This window comes from Alosa alosa, chromosome 6 (genome assembly GCF_017589495.1).
Source record: "Alosa alosa isolate M-15738 ecotype Scorff River chromosome 6, AALO_Geno_1.1, whole genome shotgun sequence".
NCBI lineage: Eukaryota > Metazoa > Chordata > Actinopteri > Clupeiformes > Clupeidae > Alosa > Alosa alosa.
This window is the reverse complement of record NC_063194.1, coordinates 34,583,371-34,600,870: the sequence shown is the minus strand read 5'-3', so window position 1 is coordinate 34,600,870 and position 17,500 is coordinate 34,583,371. Positions and strand designations below refer to the sequence as shown.

The window sequence follows — 17,500 nt, the reverse complement described above, 5'->3', positions numbered from 1 at the left end:
TTCGGGGCAGGGTTTTTGCCTCGAGTAAATTTTTCAAATCGAGTTCTTCGAGTAACTCGATGAATCGTTTCAGCCCTATGTGATGCCAAAAGCTGCATGGCATTAATGATCAGTGAGGTGTGGGGTGTGACTCCGAGGACAGTGTGTGTTTGTGTCTCAGGACCTGTGTGTGTGTGTGTTCTGACAGGAGTGTAAGAGCCGCTGCTGTGATGCACTCACCTGTCGCCTGACGTCCGGCTCGGTGTGTGCCGAAGGAGCGTGCTGTCAGGACTGCCAGGTGAGCCCCAGTGCATGCTGGGAAACCCCAGTGCATGCTGGACCCTTCCGCTCCCTCTTGACTCAGGCCCATGTAGCTGCGCTCCTCTCCTCAGGCCCATATAGCCTCCTCCTCTCAGGCCCATATATGCAGGCCCATGTAGCTGCGCTCCTCTCCTCAGGCCCATGTAGCAGCGCTCCTCTCCTCAGGCCCATGTAGCTGCGCTCCTCAGGCCCATGTAGCTGCGCTCCCTCAGGCCCATGTAGCTGCGCTCCTCTCCTCAGGCCCATGTAGCTGCGCTCCTCTCCTCAGGCCCATGTGCTTCCTCAGGCCCATGTAGCCTCCCTCAGGCCCCGTGCCCTCGCTCCTCAGGCCCATGTGGCTCCTCTCCTCAGGCCCCGTAGCAATGGCTCCTCTCCTCAGGCCCATGTAGCTCTCCTCCTCAGGCCCATGTAGCTAAGCTCCTCAGGCCCATGTAGCTCCTCTCCTCAGGCCCATGCTAGCTCTCTCCTCAGGCCCATGTAGCTCCTCTCCTCAGGCCCATGTAGCTCCTCTCTCCTCCAGGCCCATGTGGCTCCTCAGGCCCATGTAGCTCCTCTCCTCAGGCCCATGTAGCTGCGCTCCTCAGGCCCATGTAGCTCCTCTCCTCCGGCCCATCCTCCCTCCTCCCCCCCGTAGCTCTGCTCCTCAGGCCCATGTAGCTCCTCTCCTCAGGCCCATGTAGCTCCTCTCCTCAGGCCCATGTAGCTGCGCTCCTCTCCTCAGGCCCATGTAGCTGCGCTCCTCTCCTCAGGCCCATGTAGCTGCGCTCCTCAGGCCCATGTAGCTCCTCTCCTCAGGCCCATGTAGCTCCGCTCCTCTCCTCAGGCCCATGTAGCTGCGCTCCTCTCCTCAGGCCCATGTAGCTGCGCTCCTCTCCTCAGGCCCATGTAGCTGCGCTCCTCAGGCCCATGTAGCTCCTCTCCTCAGGCCCATGTAGCTCCTCTCCTCAGGCCCATGTAGCTCCTCTCCTCAGGCCCATGTAGCTGCGCTCCTCAGGCCCATGTAGCTCCTCTCCTCAGGCCCATGTAGCTGCGCTCCTCAGGCCCATGTAGCTCCTCTCCTCAGGCCCATGTAGCTCCTCTCCTCAGGCCCATGTAGCTCCTCTCTTCAGGCCCATGTAGCTGCGCTCCTCATCAGGCCCATGTAGCTCCTCTCCTCAGCCCATGTAGCTGCACTCCTCCGGCCTCAACTGCCCTGTGTGTGTGTGTGTGTGTGTGTGTGTGTGTGTGTGTGTGTGTGTGTGTGTGTGTGTGTGTGTGTGTGTGTGTTGGTGTATGTATGTATGTATGTATGTATGTGTGTGTGTGTGTGTGTGTCTGTTTCGGTGTGTGTGTGTGTTTCAGTATAAGGTGGCAGGAAGTCAGTGCAGAAGGTCTGAGAACCAGTGCGACCTGCCTGAGTTCTGTAACGGTTCCTATGCGTTCTGCCCGGGCAATTTCTACCTGATGGACGGACTGCACTGTGACAACGCTCGGGCCTTCTGTTATGAGGGGCGCTGCCAGACCTACGACTACCAGTGCAAACACCTGTTCGGCCCAGGTACACACACACACACACACACACACACACACACACACACACACACACACACACACACACACACACACACATCTAAAACTATATCCCTGACACATATTAAATGTTTGACCCATGACACAGATTTCATATGATCTGTGAGTAGTTCCCCTAGCACTCCCATTCAAAAGCCATTTGAAGAATTTGTCGAAAAACTTGACAATGGGTCAATTTTAAAAGTGGTGCTTCCGTCCAAATTTTTTTACATTTTTTTTTTTATATATTACGTTGCCTACTCTCTGATATGTCCATATTATTTTATGCAGGTCTCTAGACTTTATTCTTGCACTGTTGCACTGTTGGACTTACTCATTTGCACCATCACCATGACACTCACTCACACAGAGCACCTTACCTTACTATGCACAGAGAATCACAGGCTCAGTTCCTGCCTCAGTCATTGCAAGCGCCTCTGATTGATTAATCACCACTATGTGGATACTGTTTTTAGAATTGATTTAGATTAAGTGTTAGTTAGTATAATTTGTATTTTAGTATATTTAGTATATTTTTATCTTCTACTGTCCTTATTGCTTAGTTGTGTTTTTTATAATAAATACTTTAATTACTTTTTTCTGCTGTTAGTGAATGTGTGTGTGATGTCTGTATGCTACTGAGACCTTGAATTTCCCCTGGGGATCAATAAAGTATCTATCTATCTATCTAAATTATGCTTTTAAACAAAAGTTTGACTCGGGTACATTCATAAAAAGACCCTAGGTTGCATTTTGGTGAGTTACGCTTTACGCTTTGTTGACTCCTTCTGCCCCCCCCCTCTCTCTCCTCTCTCTCTCTCTCTCTCTCTCTCTCCGTTCTGTGTCTCTCCATCAGAGGCCACTAAAGCAGATGACCGGTGCTTCAGTCATGTCAACACCAGAGGCAACGAGTTTGGCAACTGCGGCTTCAGTGGCTCTAAACTGACCCCCTGTGCTGTGCAGTAAGTCCTCTAGACTAACCCCCTGTGCTGTGGAGTAAGTCCTCTAGACTAACCCCCTGTGCTGTGCAGTAAGTCCTCTAGACTAACCCCCTGTGCAGTAAGTCCTCTAGACTAACCCCCTGTGCAGTAAGTCCTCTAGACTTAGAGGCCGTCTACACGACACCGCCGGGTGGATATACTCTTACCGCTTTCACACCTTTAACGACTCGGCCAAGAAAAAACCTGCGGCGTGTACAATACAGAGGTGTAACCGCTAAATGTGCTGTAGTGCATATGCCAGACCAGTCGATGGCGCCGCTGTGCAGAAGCTTCACAACAATTTGAATCGCGTAGAAGAAAACATTGTTGAAACAGTTTGTTAAGCCAGAGAATGTCTAATAAGTGCTCTGGTTAAGCCGTCGCATGAAATAGACTACAGACAATTCGGTTTTCAATTAAACTGTTAAACTAATAAAGTTCATTTTCAAGGTATGTGACTGCTATGTGAAATTGCAAATGCTTTGCCTACGCATTAGGTCTGAGCACCACTGGAGAAAAACACTAACATGCAGTAAGCTAATGTTTAACTAAGTTGCTTAACGCGGTGCTTCTAACTTAGCCACTAAAGGCTGATAGGCTACATTGTGCACATAAATCATGACAGGGGAAAGAAAAACATTTTAATATGATAAATAAATGGTTTTGGTTTTGTTTTGACAAACAGCGCATCGGTCAAGTGCTGTGGCTATGTCGCCATAAAGTTGCCGGCTTCGCGACCTACAGGCGCCTACACCGAGGCCATTAGTCGGGCGGTTTCAAAAGTTCCCACCGGGCCGGGTTTCAAAGCTATCGGTTTCAGTCTCCTAAACTGCCGCCGCGTGTACATGCAAGACGAACCGTTAACAAAACCTCACCGGTTTCACAAAACCGGGCGGCGTTGGTAATCGCCCCTAACCCCCTGTGTGGAGTAAGTCCTCTAGACTAACCCCTGTGCTGTGGGTAAGTCCTCTGGAAACTAACCCCCTGTGCTGTGGAGTAAGTCCCCCGACTAACCCCCTGTGCTGTGGAGTAAGTCTAAACTAACCCCCTGTGGAGTAAGTCCTCTAGACTAACCCCCTGTGCTGTGGAGTAAGTCCTCTAAACTTAAATTTAAATACATATGATATTGTTAACACTCACACTAAAGCATTCCTACAAGACACAACACAACAGTTCAAATGGGTTCATTAGAGAAACACAACACAACACAACACCCAGTGCATGCTGGGTACACCCTGATATGCTGCAGGACATTTCCACTCCATATTCCCTCTCTCCATATTCCCTCTCTCCATATTCCCTCTCTCCATATTTTCTTTCTCTTTCTCTTTCTCTCCATACTCTCTCTCTCTCTGCTCCGTATTCCATAGCAGTGGGGTCCAGTAGTCATGATCCAGGTTGACTAGACTGAGCTTGTGAGCTTGTACACTTCCTTGTTAAAACCTGCTGGAGGTTGTTTTGGTTGACTGCTGTGTTTGGCTGCATTGTTACCATAGAAACGTGATGTGCGGAAAGATCCAGTGTACCGGCTTCGACTCGAACAACCCGCCCAAAGGCGTGATCATCAGCATCGAGACGCTGGATAAGGGCGTGGTCTGCAAGAACGCACATCATAATCTGGGCACCGACGTGCTCGACCCAGCCTACGTCAACCAGGGCAGTGTGTGTGCCCCTGGAAAGGTGTGTGTGTGTGTGTGTGTGTGCCCCTGGAAAGGTGTGTGTGTGTGTGTGTGACCTGACCAAGCACATTTGGCAGGATGTTTGTTGTGTGTGTGTGTGTGTGTGTGTGTGTGTGTGTGTGTGGCAGGATGTTTGTTGTGTGTGTGTGTGTGTGTGTGTGCGTGTGTGGCAGGATGTTTGTTGTGTGTGTGTGTGTGGCAGGATGTTTGTTGTGTGTGTGTGTGTAATGTGTAATGTGTATGTGCTTAGGATGTTTGGTGTGTGTGTGGCAGGATGTTTGTTGTGTGTGTGTGTGTGTGTGTGGCAGGATGTTTGTTGTGTGTGTGTGTGTGTGTGTGCGTGTGTGTGTGGCAGGATGTTTGTTGTGTGTGTGTGTGTGGCAGGATGTTTGTTGTGTGTGTGTGTGTGTGTGTGTGTGTGTGTGGCAGGATGTTTGGTGTGTGTGTGGCAGGATGTTTGTTGTGTGTGTGTGTGTGTGTTTGTGTGTGTGTGGCAGGATGTTTGGCCAGTTTGAAGGGTCCACCTAAAAACTCAAAAAGCCAAAATAATACAACATTTGAAACAACCCAGGGGGAGTAAGGACCCCCTCCTTGTTTTAGGCCAAAAAACCTGATAAAAAAGCCCAAAATTGCATAAAATGTGGACGTCCCTCCTGCTGTCAGATTTAAACACAGCAAAGTAACAATCCATGCCATCAAAGGTCCATCCAAGGTTAGTTTAAAACTGGAATTACAAGGCGTAAGGTGTGACTGGTGCCAGTCCAGGACTGCTTGTGTCCACTATCACATGCCTTTTGAATACCCAAAAAAAATAGCAATATTCAACCTGAATATCTCCGATGACCAACCTCCTTTTTTCAAAAAAATTTCTGCACATGAAAGGGCCATCTGTGGACTTTATAAATCAAAAGAAAAATGTTCGGCCTTTTTATTATTTTTGTCGCTGTAACCGCCTAAATAGTAGGTCATTTATGGTGGACAAATGGAGATATTAAATCACTCTTTTTTATAGTTTTCATACTGTACATACCTGTATTGAGATTCTTCTGTGTGTGTGTGTTTACAGGCCTGCCTGAGCTTTAAGTGTGTGAATGACTCGGCCCTGATTCAAGACACCACCTGCACTGCCAGGAGGCATTTTTTACGCAACGGGTATGACATCACACAGGTTAACACCTTAGAGTGGTCATGATGACATCACACAGGTTCACACCTTAGAGGAGAGGGCGAACATCTACTATAAGAGTGTTTTTTTTATACAATTATGTGAACCGGTATTTCCACTGTGGCATAGCTAGGCTAGTGTAGAGGCGGCATTAGGCTAACGTATGGATACTTCCACTGTGACATAGCTAGGCTAGTGTAGAGGCGGCATTAGGCTAACGTATGGATACTTCCACTGTGACATAGCTAGGCTAGTGTAGAGGCGGCATTAGGTTAACGTATGGATACTTCCACTGTGACATAGCTAGGCTAGTGTAGAGGCGGCATTAGGTTAACGTATGGATACTTCCACTGTGACATAGCTAGGCTAGTGTAGAGGCGGCATTAGGTTAACGTATGGATACTTCCACTGTGACATAGCTAGGCTAGTGTAGAGGCGGCGAGAGGTTAACATATGGAAGCCTATTCCAGACATACAGAGCATTTGCATGTGGGGAAATGAGGGACTCCTTATCAATCAGGAAATGAAGAAACAAAATAGGCTGACAAAATTATCTTCTGCCCTTATTTTGTGTGTGTGTGTGTTCCTGTATGTGTATGTGTGGGGCACTGCCACTGTAATGACGGCTGGGTGTGTGTGTGTGTGTGTATGTGTGCAGGTGTGTAATAACGAGGGGCACTGCCACTGTAATGATGGCTGGGTGTGTGTGTGTGTGTGTGTGGTGTGTGTGTGTGTGCAGGTATGTAATAACGAGGGGCACTGCCACTGTAATGACGGCTGGTGTGTGTGTGTGTGTGTGTGTGTGTGTGTGTGTGTGTGTGTGTGTGTGTGTGTGTGGTGTGTGTGCAGGTGCAGGTGTGTAATAACGAGGGGCACTGCCACTGTAATGATGGCTGGGTGTGTGTGTGTGTGTGTGTGTGTGTGTGTGCAGGTGTAATAACGAGGGCACCGCCACCGTAATGACGGGCTGTGTGTGTGTGTGTGTGTGTGTGTGTGTGTGTGTGTGTGTGCGTGCAGGTGTGTAATAACGATGGGCACTGCCACTGTAATGACGGCTGGGGTGTGTGTGTGTGTGTGTGTGTGTGTGTGTGTGTGTGTGCGCAGGTGCAGGTGTAATAACGGGGCACCCGCCACTGTAATGACGGCTAAGTGTGTGTGTGTGTGTGTGCGCAGGTGTGTAATAACGAGGGGCACTGCCACTGTAATGACGGCTGGGTGTGTGTGTGTGTGTGTGTGTGTGTGTGTGTGTGTGTGTGTAAGAGCCGCCGCAGGTGTGTAATATGAGGGCACTGCCGTAATGACGCTGGGTGTGTGTGCGTGTGTGTGTGTGCGTGAGCGTGTAAAAGCGCAGGTGTAATAACGATGGGCACTGCCACTGTAATGACGGCTGGGGGTGTGTGTGTGTGTGTGTGTGCAGGTGCAGGTGTGTAATAACGAGGGGCACTGCCACTGTAATGACGGCTGGGTGTGTGTGTGTGTGTGTGTGTGTGTGTGTGTGTGTGTGTGTGTGTGTGCAGGTGTGTAATAACGAGGGGCACTACCACTGTAATGACGGGGTGTGTGTGTGTGTGTGTGTGTGTGTGTGTGTGTGTGTGTGTGTGCGTGCAGGTGTGTAATAACGAGGGGCACTGCCACTGTAATGACGGCTGGGTGTGTGTGTGTGTGTGTGTGTGTGTGTGTGCAGGTGTAGTAACGAGGGGCACTGCCACTGTAATGACGGCTGGGTGTGTGTGTGTGTGTGTGTGTGTGTGTGTGTGTGCAGGTGTGTAATAACGAGGGGCACTGGCACTGTAATGACGGCTGTGTGTGTGTGTGTGTGTGTGTGTGTGTGTGTGTGTGTGTGTGTGTGTGTGTGTGTGCGTGTGTGTGTGTGTGTGTGTGTGCAGGTTTGTAATAACAAGGGGCACTGCCACTGTAATGACGGCTGGGCTCCGCCTCGCTGTGACCGCGGAGGACGAGGAGGCAGTGTGGACAGTGGCCCCGCCCAGATTGGTATAAACACGCCCCCGTCTCCTGGCCCCTCCCCCTGCATGTAGTCTTGTCTCTGCCCCCTCCCCTTTCTGTGACCTCCAATCAGATGATACTCCCCTAACCTTTCCCACAGCATGTGTGTTCTGTTTCAGTGTGTTCCCCTGTCGTGTGTGTGTGTGTGTGTGTGTGACGTCTCTGACCACTCTCAACTTTGTGTGTGTCTGTCTCTCTATTTCTGTGACATCTCTGACCAACGTTAACTGTGTGTGTGTCTGTTTGACCACCCTTAACTCTGTGTGTGTGTGGGTGTGTCTATTTGACCACCCTTAACTGTGTGTGTGTGTGTGTGTGTGTGTGTCTCTGACCACTCTTAACTCTCTGTGTGTGTGTGTGTGTTTGACCACTCTTAACTCTCTCTGTGTGTGTGTGTGTGTGTGTGTTTGACCTCCCTTAACTCTGTGTGTATGTGTGTGTGTGTGTTGTCCCCAGACCACTCTCTGCGTAACGGGCTGCTGATCTTCTTCCTGCTGGTGGTTCCTCTGCTGGTGCTGCTGGTGCTGGCACTGCTCTACGTCTTCAGACGAGACACCCTGGAACCCTGCCTCAGACGAGTCCACTCTAAACCCAACAGGTACACACACACACACACACACACACACACACCCTGGAACCCTGCCTCAGACGAGTCCACTCTAAACCCAACAGGTACACACACACACACACACACACACACACCCTGGAACCCTGCCTCAGACGAGTCCACTCTAAACCCAACAGGTACACACACACACACACACACACACACACACACACACACCCTGGAGCCCTGCCTTAAACGAGTCCACTTCAAAACCTACAGGTGCACACACACACACACACACACTGGAGCCTTGACTCAAAGGAATCCGCTCCAAACGCTACAGATACATACACACACACACACATCAGGGTTTCCATTGTCCGGTAATTGCCGGACATTAGCCGGAAAAAAAATGAAATGTCCGACAAAATTAAATGTGTCCGGTCAAACTCTCCGATTGAAATTGGCTGGAAAATTATGTTTCCCACTGTCCCACAGTGGAGACAAGACATATTTTACCAGTCAAACTCTCCGATTGAAATTGGCTAATAATGCCGTCCCTCTAACACAATCTGAATTTGAGAATAAGCCTAAAATGTAGGCCTATAATAAAGCAAGAATACGTCCTTTGGCAATGTTTTAAAGGAACAGGCTCTACCGTTTGAAAGTTATTAAACAACACGCATATGCTGCATTTCAAATAAAACGTTGAACAACGAACAAATGTATGAGACTGTTGGCCAGCCCCAGGCAGACTAGCCTTAAAAGCTTTTTTCAGAGGCCAGACGCGATGGATGATGGTAAATCGGTAAGGCCTGAAGCCTCAGCTGCTCGGTCAGCTCCACCACCACCAGAGAAAAAGCCGAAGTGTCGGGCGTAGACCTCTCTGTCGGAATCAGTGTCGTTGGACGTGAAGGTGCAGGGTGCGCGGTCACACCAAGACACCTGTCATTTTCCGTGTAGACAGACCCATGGCTACACTGGACATGCAGACAGACCCATGGCTACACTAGACATGCAACTGTGTTCTGTTCCCAGAGCATGCTTTCTCTGTCTATGATCTGCAGGGTTAGGGCCTCCTCGATGAGGAGATTGCTGGTCTGCGGATAGGCCTACTTTGCGGCACAATTGAATGGTATCGCGGACCGAAAGAAAAATAAATTAAAAATTTTCCAGAATAGGAAATATTACTTAATTTAGTGTTATCAAATAAAGAGGCATACAGTATCATTAGGGGGTAGTGGTGTGAGCGCTCATTCAATGTGTGTGCGCATCTGCGCAAGTGATACTGTTGAACCACTGGAATTAATGTGGGTAACAAACAACGTAGCCTATTTAAAACAATGAACGAAGCAGATTCTTGCTGTCCATGAAAACAGCATAGAGACTGGCTAGATCTTTAAATTGACACTAGTTAAGCATTTTTAAGTTAGGCTAATGAACATGTTGCATTCTATACAGCTTGATTATGTCATTCTTTAAGCTACATAGCCTGTCTCCAGTTTTCCTCAACTTGACTAATTAAGAAGCGACAATAGAAATACAAAAGAAACCTCTGCCGGTCACTTTGACCGCCACCATTTTTCCCAGGCGGAAACTCACACACAGACACACACAGACACTCACACACACACACACTGGAGCTGTGTTTGTTTGTTTGATTGTTTGTTTGTTTACTCCTGCTGTCTGCCCGTACACAGGCCAAATGATGCCCCATCCCAGGCTAATGGCAACCCGCAGAGAAGCACCTCCCCTCAAGCACCCACACAACTCGCACCTACCAACCCACAGGTACACACACACAACTACACACACATTCACACACACACACACACACACACACACACACACACACACACACACACACACACACACACATACACACGATTGATATGTGTGTGTGTGTGTGTGTGTGTGTGTGTGTGTGTGATTGATATCCTGGACACTAATGAATAGTCATGTGTGTGTGTGTGTGATTGATATCCTGGACACTAATGAATAGTCATATGTGTGTGTGTGTGTGATTGATATCCTGGACACTAATGAATAGTCATGTGTGTGTGTGTGACTGATATCCTGGACACTAATGAATAGTCATGTGTGTGTGTTTGATTGATATCCTGGACACTAATGAATAGTCATGTGTGTGTGTGTGTGTGTGTGTGATTGATATCCTGGACACTAATGAATAGTTGTGTGTGTGTGTGATTGATATCCTGGACACTAATGAATAGTCGTGTGTGTGTGTGTGATTGATATCCTGGACACTAATGAATAGTCGTGTGTGTGTGATTGATATCCTGGACACTAATGAATAGTCTGTGTGTGTGTGTGTGATTGATATCCTGGACACTAATGAATAGTCATGTGTGTGTGTGTGATTGATATCCTGGACACTAATGAATAGTCATGTGTGTGTGTGTGTGATTGATATCCTGGACACTAATGAATAGTCATGTGTGTGTGTGTGATTGATATCCTGGACACTATTGAATAGTCATGTGTGTGTGTGTGTGATTGATATCCTGGACACTAATGAATAGTCATGTGTGTGTGTTTGATTGATATCCTGGACACTAATGAATAGTCGTATGTGTGTGTGTGTGATTGATATCCTGGACACTAATGAATAGTTGTGTGTGTGTGTGTGATTGATATCCTGGACACTAATGAATAGTCATGTGTGTGTGTGTGTGTGATTGATATCCTGGACACTAATGAATAGTCGTGTGTGTGTGTGTGTGTGATTGATATCCTGGACACTAATGAATAGTCATGTGTGTGTGTGATTGATATCCTGGACACTAATGAATAGTCATGTGTGTGTGTGTGTGTGATTGATATCCTGGACACTAATGAATAGTCATGTGTGTGTGTGTGTGATTGATATCCTGGACACTAATGAATAGTCATGTGTGTGTGTGTGATTGATATCCTGGACACTAATGAATAGTCATGTGTGTGTGTGTGATTGATATCCTGGACACTAATGAATAGTCATGTGTGTGTGTGTGTGATTGATATCCTGGACACTAATGAATAGTCGTGTGTGTGTGATTGTGTCTCCTCCAGCCGTTTCCCCCGTATGTGTCCGAGTCAGCAGTCAGGTACGAGTCTCACTGCCTGCCTGTCTCTCAGAAAGTGTCACCACACTGTCTCTCTCTCTCTCTATCTGACCAAAAACCAAAAATATGAATTCTATTCGAAAGGTCCAGCTCTAAAGACTAGGGGTTTTACTTTTCAAAAAAGTCTCTGCGTTACACAGGTGTGTGTTACAAAGTCAAAGTCTGCTTTATTGTCAATTTCTTCACATTCCAAGACATACAAAGATATCAAAATTATGTTTCCCACTGTCCCACAGTGGAGACAAGACATATTTTACCAATTAGGTCCACAGACAAACATAACATTCAAGTAAACAATAAAAAGTAAATAAGAAGGCACATACAATGAAGAAATAAGAGCAGCACATTTTGAAATTGTGCAATTGTGCATAGACAGTCAATATAATAGTGCAAAAGTCAGGCCAATAAATGGCTGAGGTAGTTCTGTTTGACCTAAGTATGCAAGTGGCATAGTGGTGCAAGTTATGTAAGAGCAGCAGAAGTGTGTTCAGAAGTGTTTTCAGGACAACAGGACAACAACAACAAGTTGCAAAGTGTGCAGGTGTACAAGTGGAGTAGTGCAAGTGGAGTAGTGCAAGTGGAGTAGTGCAAGTGGTGTAGTGCAGGAGGGGAGTGAAGCACCAATAATCCTTCCAGCTGTGTTCACTATGCGCTGCAGGGCTTTCCTGTTGTATTCAGTGCAGCTTCCACCCCACTACTCAGGTGTGTTACTCAGGTAAACTACTCAGGTGTGCTACTCAGGTAGACTACTCAGGTGTGCTACTCAGGTGTGCTACTCAGGTGTGCTACTCAGGTGTGTGTTACTCAGGTGTGTTACTCAGGTGTGCTACTCAGGTGTGCTACTCAGGTGTGTTACTCAGGTGTGTTACTCAGGTGTGTGCTACTCAGGTGTGTTACTCAGGTGTGTTACGCAGGTGTGTTACTCAGGTGTGTGCTACTCAGGTGTGTTACGCAGGTGTGTTACTCAGGTGTGTGCTACTCAGGTGTGTTACTCAGGTGTGTGTTACTCAGGTAAACTACTCAGGTGTGTGCTACTCAGGTGTGTGCTACTCAGGTGTGTGCTACTCAGGTGTGTGCTACTCAGGTGTGTTACTCAGGTGTGTGTTACTCAGGTAAACTACTCAGGTGTGCTACTCAGAGTCCCAATTCAGCATGACATGGCGGAGACGGACCGTGTGAGCCAGGCATAAGAGGCAGAGGGATGGAGCTCTCTCTCTCTCTCTCCCTCCCTCTCTCTCTCCCTCTCTCTCTCTCTCTCCCTCTCTCTCTCTCTATCTCTCCTCTCTCTCTCCTATCTCTCTCTCTCTCTCTCTCTCCCTCTCTCTCTCCCTCTCTCTCTCTCTCTCTCTCTCTCTCTCTCTCCCTCTCTCTCTCTCTCTCTCTCTCTCCCTCTCCCTCTCCCTCTCTCTCTCTCTCTCTCTCTCTCTCTCCCTCCTCTCTCTCTCCTCTCTCTCTCTATCTCCCTCTCTATCTCTCTCCCTCTCTCTCTCTCTCTCTCTATCTCTCTCTCTCCCTCTCTATCTCCCTCTCTCTCTCTCTTATATTTATGTGTCACCAAAGGCATACATACATACATAAATGCATTAGAGATTAACAAACGTGTGTGGTGTGTGTGTGTGTGCATGATGTCCTCTGCAGCTATGACCCCTGGCAGAGTGGAGAGGATGCTGGATCTGCTGCTGCACCACCTCCGAGGCAGCAGGGGCCAGGAGCCCCCCACCCATCCCCCCAAACACCTATAGTGACCTCACCCCCCCCCCCCCGACCCATCCCCCCCAAACACCTATAGTGACCTCACACACACCCCCCCCCCGACCCATCCCCCCCAAACACCTATAGTGACCTCACACACACACCCCCTATGGGCACCTATAGTGACCTCACACACACCCCCCACCCATCCCCCAAACACCTATAGTGACCTCACACCCCCAAACACCTATAGTGACCTCACCCCCCCGCCCCCCGACCCATCCCCCCCAAGCACCTATAGTGACCTCACACACACCCCCCCAGAGCCCCCTGACCCATCCCCCCCAAACACCTATAGTGACCTCACACTCACACACACACCCCCCAAACACCTAAAGTGACCTCACACACACACCCCCAAACACCTATAGTGACCCCCCCTCCACCACCACCACCAACACCCACAAATAAACCTGTCTGCAGAAGGTTGTTTTGGTTTTGAATAGTTTGCTTTAAGTTCATGATAAACAGTATGGCCAACATTGAAGAATGCTGTTTAACAGGATTAAGTGTGTATGCGTATATGTGTGTGTGTGTGTGTGTGTGTGTGTGTGTGACATCAAACATCTGTGTATGAAGGAAGAGTAATGTTTACCAGTGTGCTACATCTTCAGACTGGAGATTCATGTGGATAAATATGACTTGTATGTATTTGCAAATAATTTAAATCCAAATTTTATGGTTACTGATATTAATGTAATGTCTGCATGTACGATGACTCATTTAATTATGGAATCATGCTGTATGTATCTTAATGTTGACAATTACGAAGTATTAAAATGTTATTTTGTACATGAGCTCTGTGGCATTGACTTCATTGCAGTTACGATGTTCAGCAGTCTGTCCTGGAGACTTGAGTGCTTCGGCCCTCTCGCAAGTCAAAGCTATACTGCACTCTAGTGTTTAAAACTGGAAGTATAATTCATTGCGCTTCAAAAGTCTCGATGTGGGACAGTATTCTATTCAGACAGAGACAACGTGTTCTAAGCGGGGTTTCATGTTTTGATTTAGAATTTCGCACTGATTCATTGAAGATTATAAGGCCACGGAAAAAAGCATTAACATTAATGCATTTTTAAATCAATTCAAGTGCGATGATGTAGATGCTAGGCCTATAACTTCTTTTATATCATAGAACCTTTAATAATTGAAATTGCGTCAAAGTCACGTAGCCTTAATAGAGTTTGCGTAAACGTAGACAAACATCAATGAGAAAGGGATACGCGATCATTAATGGCGGACAGGAGGACTCGGAGGACCAGAGTTCCGAGTTGGATGTATTGTACTGGTTGTGTCGGAAATTATCTGACAGACATTCTCTTTATAAGTGTCTTCGGGTTGATATAGCCTACTTCATCTTCATCTATTATTTTTTTTTATCTTCATCTATTATTTTTTTCTTCATATTCTTCAAACGGTTCAGGATGCCGTCTACCCGGGATGAAGCCATGCTACTAAAGACAAAAGGATATGAGGAGGGACTCCCATGTCTTGCACACCACACGCGCGTCAGCAGCCTCAGAACACGTAACACCAGCGAGGCAGAGCTGGATGGGGACATCCGACCCACACCACCGCTGTGACCCACACCACCGCCATCACGAGACGCTGTGACCCACACCACCGCCATCACGAGACGCTGTGACATAAAACTCGCCAAAAACGTCTATTGTAGGGCAATTCCATGGACAATTATTTTTTTTGTAACATCCATAACGCCAATAAAATGTGATGGTAGGCTATGGTATGATGTGAATGATTACATGAAATTTGAGCATTTTCTATGTTTGGCTCAAGAATATAAATGAGAAAAAATGCACAAAAAATCATTCACATCATACAAATCCCAAGGCATTTCACTGGCGTTATGGATGTGACAAAGTCCATTTTCCGTGGAATTGCCCTGTAGTAAAGTTACCATAAAAGTAAAGAGACCCTAGCCCAGTGGTCCCCAAACTACAGCCCGCCACCTCATTTTGGGTGGCCCCCCAAAACATGTCCGTAGTATAGAGCATCCGGCCCGCACGAGAGTAGCCTACAACATCGTCAAACTAAAACCTCCGCAATTTCCCCCATTCATTCTCTATGGCGAGTCTTAACAGTACACATGTAATACTCTTTTTGTCCACCGGTGGTTGTTTTGGCGCTGTTTTGCGTTTGCCATCGAAAACGGAATGAAATGTAGGCCTACCTGCAAACAATGTAAGTGGCCTATGCTGACTGCATCAGTGCTCAAAGTATTTTAAAAGTTTATCAATTAATTGTTAATAACTAACTAACTTCTATTCAAGTCATATTTCTGGGACTTTCTGGGATAATTATTTCTATTTTTTATTCACTCGTTTAAATGTTCATACAAAGTTCTCATCAGGTGACTGAAAGTTAGAAAGGTGGTCATTTCAGACCACTTCAGCACTTCATAAAATTCTCATAGTTTGAGAACTTTACATTATTTGTAGGATATTCACAACTTGAGCTGTGTATGCAAAGACACAGAATTCGGAGTTCACATTATTATTATTTAATTTTACACTGATATGGCATGATGACAATATAAACACAGCTAACAATGGTATTAAATTGCAATAGCCTATGATTAAATGTAATAGAATATTCAACTAAGGTAGACTGCTGTTGTTCACAGCACTAAGCTATTTATGGTTACTGATATACAACTACTCCGAGTCTCTGGCTCTCTCTTGGAGACAGGCATATTGAGCTGGCCCTCGGAAGAAAACGTTTGGGGACCACTGCGCTAGCCCAAGCAGCCTTCTGATAAAATAGTAAAATAGTGATGTAGTAGGCTGGATACCCATACGAACTTTCGGAGGGTAGTAGTAGGTCCTAAGTCTGAAAAAATATGTCATTGTCTTAACAGCTTTGGTTGGTGCATGTCGCACGTGGTGATGGAAAGGGAAAGTGAGGGGGCGGGTGGCGGGAAAAGCACGTAGCCTAGCAGTGCATCTCGGACCGCACGTAAGCTCCTCACCCGCGCGCTCAGGTGAATCATCATTTATAGAAGGGCTTTAAGCGCGAGGCATCCGCGCGGGCTCTGAGGCTGGGAGAGCGCGTGAGCGTTGAGTATGGTCCAGACGCGCGAGCCACCGAGGAGCTGACATCCAGACACCACTCAGGTAGGAGAGCCTCTCGTGCATCACACAATAAACCGGCGAAGTCATGCAATTACGAGTCAGTTGTTTTAAAGTTTAAATTGCAGCAACAAAATAATGTGGGCAGTTTTTTTTATTCTGAGTTTCAGAGTTAGTGCTGGATTTGCTTTGATGTGGACAATTAAACTGGTTAATTCACCATTTCAAAATATACATAGATTATGCAAAACACGTGCTGCCTGGATATATTAATGTAATTAAAGTCTAAGCAATCTGGAGAGGGCCGAGTGGGCGTCCCTGAGCGCACGTGTCTGGTACCTTAACATTCCATAACAACCCAACAGTTTCCTTTCCTCGGCTCCGCTAGTGTTCAGCACCTGCAGGCTATGTTATGTATGTTAGAGACTTGCTGTTCTCATCCCGCGCCGGTAGGCTATGTTTATGTAGGTATGTTAGAGACTTGCTACTGTATGTTATCCTCCCGCTCTTCCGTTCTTGCGTGTCATCAGGACAGTTTACTTAATCCGAGGCTTTCCGAGTATGATTTCGGGCTCAGGTGGTTTTGGATTTTTTTTCTCCGTCCCTTCAGACACGTCTGCGGGTAAAGTGGTCATTATCTCATTAACCGAAGGTGACGGGGGTCGTGAGCGTTCATTCGAACATCCGCTAGCTCATTACAGTCACGAACACCCTGCCACGGTCTCTTCATAATGTTTGGCAAAAAAATAGGACTTCTGTCTCAGTCAAACAGGGCTTCTGTTTTCATAATGTGCGAAAAACCCACATTATGCTACTGACACAACTGTTTTACTCATTTAAATCCTTGTGCTTCGGGCATGTGTTGTTTGTGCTTGTTCAGGAGGAAGTCGGTCACGTTCATCACGTAGGCCACCGGGTCTCGGCGCATCCCGATCATGGGATAGATCAGGGCGAGCGGGCGCACTGCCCTGTACTTAACCTCGCGCCATCTGCCGCGGGCCGCGGGAGCGGGTGGGTTTACTGGGAGACTTGACACTCCAGTAAACGGGCTAAGAAGACGGCGACTCTTGCGCACGCAGTGTTCAGCACTATAGCTTACTGTTTTTGTTCTGCCTGCCTAACTGAGAGCTGTTGCAGTGGAGCATGCAATCATTACCCAATTACATGCATGCACACACACACACACACAGATATACACACACACACACACAGTGGGATGAGGAGTGGGGATGAAGTTTAGGCTGTGCCGTTCAGACACACAGCCAGGAAGAGATCATCTAGAGAAGAGAGTGAGAGTGTTTGTGTGTGTGT

General features: G+C 47.3%; 2 protein-coding genes across 2 annotated transcripts in view; both read left to right on the top strand.

The window, feature by feature from the left end:
- Positions 1-13,137, top strand: part of zgc:174164 (uncharacterized protein LOC570656 homolog) — a 27,933-nt gene extending 14,796 nt beyond the window's left edge. Inside the window, exons 13-23 of the mRNA XM_048245530.1 lie at positions 188-277; positions 1,642-1,837; positions 2,705-2,810; positions 4,325-4,508; positions 5,574-5,640; positions 6,510-6,529; positions 7,559-7,664; positions 8,133-8,274; positions 9,924-10,014; positions 11,296-11,330; positions 12,987-13,137. Of these exons, the coding sequence (XP_048101487.1) occupies positions 188-277; positions 1,642-1,837; positions 2,705-2,810; positions 4,325-4,508; positions 5,574-5,640; positions 6,510-6,529; positions 7,559-7,664; positions 8,133-8,274; positions 9,924-10,014; positions 11,296-11,330; positions 12,987-13,137 (1,188 nt within the window). The remainder of the gene's footprint in view (positions 1-187; positions 278-1,641; positions 1,838-2,704; positions 2,811-4,324; positions 4,509-5,573; positions 5,641-6,509; positions 6,530-7,558; positions 7,665-8,132; positions 8,275-9,923; positions 10,015-11,295; positions 11,331-12,986) is intronic.
- Positions 13,138-14,308: 1,171 nt separating this feature from the next.
- Positions 14,309-17,500, top strand: part of LOC125295947 (monocarboxylate transporter 4-like) — a 23,240-nt gene continuing 20,048 nt past the window's right edge. Inside the window, exons 1-2 of the mRNA XM_048245529.1 lie at positions 14,309-14,377; positions 16,120-16,234. Coding sequence (XP_048101486.1) covers positions 14,309-14,377; positions 16,120-16,234 — 184 coding nt within the window. The remainder of the gene's footprint in view (positions 14,378-16,119; positions 16,235-17,500) is intronic.